Consider the following 6,249-nt stretch of genomic DNA (forward strand, 5'->3'; position numbering starts at 1 on the left):
GAAAGTGAGAAGGAAACCATATGCTTGTTTATGGAGAAGGAAGAGAGATAGCATTCCTTATATTTTTCTCCTCTCCCCGCCGCCCCCCCCCCATGCCCTCCCTACACCAAATATATCCCTCCCAATCCAGCATTGAAATACAAAGCTAAATCTCAACCATCCCTCTTCTCCCCCCTTCCCCCCCAACAAACATAGTAACCAGTAACCCTAGTTTCCAGGTCAGTGACTGGAAGCCAGTCATTAGTAACATGGGGAGGAAAGGGAATGGGTCCCTTGCTAAAGGCTCCTCACATGCCCCCACTGAGAGTGGATCATCTTCCCAGGAGCCAGGCTTCAGAGATAAAGGGGCCCCAGCAGTAGCAGGAAGCAGTCCTAGCCTTAATCAGTTTTCCTGTTTGCTGTGTATTTGAGTAGAACACAAGTTTTTTAACAAAACAGTCTTTAAAGTATGAAGGATAGTGCTATAAAATACTGTTAGAGAAACAAGAAAACATGTAGAAATGTGGCTGTGGTTTATATTTTAAAACTTACTGTATCTTGATTTCAAAGTTGTCTTGTAGAATCAGGTCATAGAGGGTGGGCGGGACAATAGTGGAAGGAGTGTGATGTCACTGACAACTTCATGTTCATTGTAGTTCATTGTCATGCTTTAATTCCATTAGTTGAAATACTATAAAATGCTCGTTTTTTTTCTTTTAGTAAACTATCAGCTTCAACCACCTTAAAGCTTAGCTGTGAAATGATTGTCTCCCTCTACCCATCCACCTCCACTATATGGAGGCAGAGGGAGAATTATTGTAGTAATTAAAAAATTGACTAGAGCAATATACACAGCTTGACCATTTCAATAACTTTTTATACATGTTACAACTGGTTTCTGTTTAGTACGTTTATGTCCTTAATTGTGACCATCCAATTAGCATCCATTGCTTCCCAAAATGTCAATGGAATTTTGGACTACATTGTTTCATGAAATGATATACTTAGTTTTTTTGTTTGTTTGTTTTTCACAATTAATACATTCCTACAAGATTGTACTACAAAGCTTTAAAAGAAAACTGTTTGAAATGAAATCTGAAGACAGACCAGAAAGAAAATTAAGTTTATTCTGTTGCATTTTCTTAGTAAGACCCACTAATACTAGGTGATACTGTCTAATATATTTTCAGACTGCATGTCCTGAAATACCAAGGTACAGTGAGTGGGCTTAACATCACTTCACTAAAAGTAAACTTTTTATTTTTCTTTTTTTTTCAAGTTCTGTGCCAAACAGTGGATTAAGTAGCCTGCAAAATCCTGTGTCTGCAAAGCGTATTCGACAGGATATCTTGTTAAGTCATAAACCTTTAAGAGTGCCCAAAAAAGCAGGTAAGTGTCAAAACTATAACTTACGATATTAAACTGGAATTTGTGGCCATGGCTGGTTGTGTAGGAGGTCCAAGATTAAATTTTGACATTTACAGTTTCTCATTTTCATGGTTTGTTGCTGTGATCAGTCAGCTAAGCTGTTTGCTGAATATGGTATGTCCAGTTATATAAAAAACAAACACCAAAAAAAACCAACAACCCAACTTGAAATAGGTTTAGTCAGTTATTGGGTCTTGATTAGGCATGGTCCCAGTATTCCAAGTTTATAACAAATTTAAATGATAAAACATAATCCTTATAGGTACTTTAATGATTTTAAGCACTCTAAAAGCGTACTCTTCACTGGTAGCAGGTTTGATCTGGCACAGTCCCATTGACAAGCATCAAACTTAAGTGCCTGCTATGGAATTTCCAGATCTGCTTTTATTGAGAAATAAAATAATCTCTTAAGCACTTTGCCAAACCTTTCTTGAATGCTTGCTTCATCTTTTAACACAGCATGATTACTTTTCCAACTAGAGATTTATTAGATAAATTTTTGATACCATTTGGGAAAACACAGCAGTGAAGTTGAGAAGATGAAATTTGCAAGCAATATTTAAGGATTCTTTAGTTGCTAGCAAATTGTTTACAATACTCTAGGTGGTGTTCACAAAACATTCTGTAAAAGGTGATCATAATAGTGGCTTGCAAGAAACTTCTGTCTGAAATGTAGAAAACTTTTTGTTGTAACAAATTCTATTACTGATTAAAAATGTCTGAAGAGCATTTGTCCCACAATTTTCCAAAAAAGTGTTGCTTTCTTAGTTTTAATTTAACATTTAGTCTCTGTGTGCTTAGCGTGCCCATTGTAGATGCTAATGTATTTTATATTATTGTTAGTCTCTTGGCATTGAAGGGTATGTTACACAAGGGTTAATCCAAAGTAATCTGTTGCAAATTTGCCTCAAATTTAATGATTTTTTACTTGTGCTTCTAAATTTACTAAAACACCAAAGCTAAGTCTATTTTGTATTAGAAAGAACTGTCCAGGTTCATGTATTCTAACTGTCCTCCTTCCCACTTAGCAAATATCCCTTGAACCTTTTTGCCTTGAAAGAACAGCTGCTGAAAGCAAGATTTAAAAGTCAAACTGTGACATCTTAATAATTGTAAAAGTAAATTATCTTCCTTAATCTCATCTCCCCAGCTAGTGTTTCACATACATTTCTCTCTTAACTGGTCCCTTTATCACCTCAGCTCACTCTTGATTTTATACCTTTTAGGCTCCTATTTACTCTTGGTTGCAATCTCCAAATGAATTTTTACTAAGTCCCCTCACTCTCATCTTTCCAAAAACTTGTGAAGCCCACCTGTACCATGAAAAATTCCACATAGAGCAACCATAACTAAAGCTAATCAGAACATTTTTTACTAAATGTTCTTTATTAAAATGCATTGCTTTTTCAAAGCCCAAATGTATTTATTTTCATAAAGTTTTCTACATAAGGTTTCTGAAGTCCAGAGTAGACACTCTGATCACTTCCGAAGACTTTTTTGATCCAAACACAGACGTATTGACATAACTGTGTTTCCAAAAAAATGTTCAAAGGATTTGGTTTTCCTTCCACAAATTTCAAAAGTTGTCAAGAAATGGAATTTTTACTCTCTGGACAGCTCTTAACCATAATCCCACATGGTGTATTCTATAATATCTTGCACAGTGCTGTACATTTTTGTCAGGACTTCAGTTTCATTTTTATTTGGGGAAAGCAACCTCACACCAGGGTTACTATCCTCTTTCATTTGGAGAGGGAATCAGTATTTTAGATGTATTGTTCCTTTCTTTAACAGTGCATACAGAACTTAAAACAAAAAAAAGCTGAATGCTTTCTGTAACTTTATGTATGGGAAGAGATTATACGGAAAACTCTGAGCTAGATTGTGAACTACATCAGAACTGAATTCAGCACAGCTCAGGAATGGGGAGGATGCAAAAATGACTTTAAAGCTACCTATGCCTTCCCTCCTCTACCATGCTTGGTCATTCCCAATGCTGGCATAATCCCCTTGTACAATTTAGAGTAGGTTGAAGGCTGCTTTACGTTTTACTCTGCTGACTTTAGCAAAGTTTATAGTAGACAGACCTGCTTCTGTACTTGTGTACAGTGCTATCTCCATGTTACTTATTTCTACCAAGTGTTGGGAAATAAGGGATACCAATGCCAATTTCTATAACTGTATGGTTAAGGAATCATGTATTTGAGTACCTACTTTAATACCGCAAAATATTAGACATTAGATTTTTTTTAAAAGAATAGGGATAAACACAAATTAGTTTGCCTACCTTTCAGGTATTTAGTAACACATGCTTCAGATATGTCATGTACTTAAATACCATATCACTGGGGGCAAGAAGAAAGAGTTATGCTCTTATCATAGTAGCAGTTTTGTTTCCAAAAAGGCATGCTTCCGGGGAAAGAATGAGGTGGTGCTCAATAGCTAGCAGTAAGTTCTATTTTTATTTTTTCAAAATTGAGTTAGGGAACTTTGTCTATGTACAAATTTGAATAGGGTATTAGGCATACTGGAGAATAAAGTGTAAAATGTATATCTACAAATTATGTATACATTATATAGTTCCTTTCAATAAGGCACAAAGTTAAGTGGAATCCTATACCTCCTTTATTGGTTGTGTTTCTGTATCTTCCACTACAAACTTATCAGAGCAAATTATCGTCTCACCTAGAAGAGCTGACTTTTTTTTTTTTTTATTTTAAATAATGAAAGCTAGACTGATAAATGTAGAAAAAGCTGTAGAATCCACACACTGTCTCATAATAGTGGATTCTGGTCGCCCCCAACATGAAACAAAATAAAGAAATAATGCTCATACTTTTTGAAAGAGGTTTTTTTGTTTGTTTTGTTTTGTTTTTAAAATGACATCTATTTCTTCATTAGGAATTGGAACAAGAAGCCGGAAACAAGAACCAAATATGCAGAGGAACCTTGTTAGAAGTCTTTCTGAAGGAAATGTAACGTTGGGTCTGAAATCAAGGACGTCAACAAATCTTTTAATTCATGTTTCTAAGAAAAAGTAAGATTTAGATGTGATGCTCATCATTTCAGGCAGGATTGCAAGCGTTCAAGTAAAGGATGGACTTTGATTTTTCCCTGCTGCAGTATTTCTTGTCTGGGACTCATCAGCCCATGTCTGCCACTGTAATGCACTATTCTAGAATGACCACTTACCTTTCCAATGAGAATTTCATTGAAATATATCTTTACAATTTAAATTTTACAAAACTTTTTAATGGATACCCATTCTGGCTTCCCATAAACACATACAGACTTTTACTACTGTGTTTTAGCACAAAAATAGAAACAAGTCATTGGGCTAGGGGGTGGAGGTTGACGATTGTGATGTCCGTTTATTTCATAGTGCTGTTTCTATAACCCATGCAAGCATAATAATAAATTACTGCCTTGCAGTACTCAAACTCTTCAGGAACCAGTGGTGTCCGCTTTTTTAAGAAATCCCTTTTTAATGTCACTTACAAATTCTCAGTCTTTATTATGATACACCAAATGTTTAAGTAATTAGAACATTGAGTTTATTGCTTTTATGTTTTCACTGAAATTTTCTACTATTAAACTTATGTTTTTCATTTACAAATAAATGAACCAGCCCCTTATATTAATATATCCATGCTTTAGGCATTGGGATGTCAATTTGTTCTAAAATATAAATGTGGTGATGTAGGGTGATAGCACCAACATGGTACCAGAAGACAGGAAAAGAGTTTACTAGAAATTTTAAAAAATGGTAGCTGTAATATTTTGAGCTCAGACTTTTAACCTGACAATTTTTAACCTGTTGTTTAACCTAATTGCTTGAACAACTTAAATGTAAATGCTCCTCTGTATTTTGATGTTTTATAGTTTTCAAAACTCTAATTTTATTGTAAATAGGTGAATTATGTTAATTGTTCTGAATAAAGTTTTTATAACTGTAAACAAAGAGTAATAATGTTCTGTGAATTTAAAATTTAGAAAAGAATGAGCTGCTTCTGTGGCTGCCTCTTCTAACCTAAAGACTCTCTGAATTAACACTGGTTTTTCAGGTAGTGTTTTAATAACTCTAGTTTGTGCTGGACATTTTGTCATATTTCTTTAATCAGGTTAGCTTTGTGTGCTAATAATTATTTAATATTTAAATTTCACTAGTGCCCAGGTAATAATCATGATGACCCCATTTTGCTAGGCCTCTGCAAACATAAAATTAAACAAGGGGGTGACTCTGACCTATTGAGATGGCCTATTGACATCAGTGAGGGTTCTTCTATTGATTTGTGTGGCACTGGGATTTCTCCCATGGTCTCTGGCACAAAGAGCTTCCATTCCAAAAAGCCAAACAACATAAGAAGGGAGAAGACTATCAAATATTTTTATAAATGTCTACATTTTTCTCTCTATATTTTAAGCAAATAAAAATAACCTTTCCCCAACTGCCTCTCAGCGGAGTTTTAGTGTGTTGATTGATTTATTATAGTCGCTGTGTAGAAATGCATCTTCAGAAGGGTTTTGAAAAAGAATAGTGGCAGCTTTTATGAATTAATTCAGAGAAGTACATTCATGGGAGGATCAAACAAGAAAGTTGCAGAGGTTGGCGTCACTGGTGCTGGTAGGGTTAATAAAAGATTAGGGAGAGAGTTCAGAAGAATCTTGAAGTTTAGAGGATGAAGTTTGGACTGGACATGATGGAAGAAGGTAACAGGAAGAAGTAGAAGAGTTCAAAATGGGGTTTGGGACAATGCAATCAGAATGATGGATGAAGATGCTGATGTTAGAGAGAGGTAATGTGGGTGTCGGAGAGCAGATGCTGATGCAATCTGCATGTCC

The 6,249-nt window shown here is 35.2% G+C and overlaps 1 protein-coding gene across 1 annotated transcript in view; it reads left to right on the forward strand.

The window, feature by feature from the left end:
- The window catches only part of KIF18A (kinesin family member 18A), a 111,841-nt gene extending 106,590 nt beyond the window's left edge, over nucleotides 1-5,251 (forward strand). The window contains exons 16-17 of the mRNA XM_024214882.3: nucleotides 1,259-1,368; nucleotides 4,309-5,251. Of these exons, the coding sequence (XP_024070650.2) occupies nucleotides 1,259-1,368; nucleotides 4,309-4,448 (250 nt within the window). The 3' untranslated portion in view covers nucleotides 4,449-5,251. The remainder of the gene's footprint in view (nucleotides 1-1,258; nucleotides 1,369-4,308) is intronic.
- Nucleotides 5,252-6,249: the final 998 nt, after the last annotated feature.

This window comes from Terrapene carolina, unplaced genomic scaffold (assembly GCF_002925995.2).
Source record: "Terrapene carolina triunguis isolate 2854851 unplaced genomic scaffold, T_m_triunguis-2.0 Scaffold96, whole genome shotgun sequence".
Lineage (NCBI taxonomy): Eukaryota > Metazoa > Chordata > Testudines > Emydidae > Terrapene > Terrapene triunguis.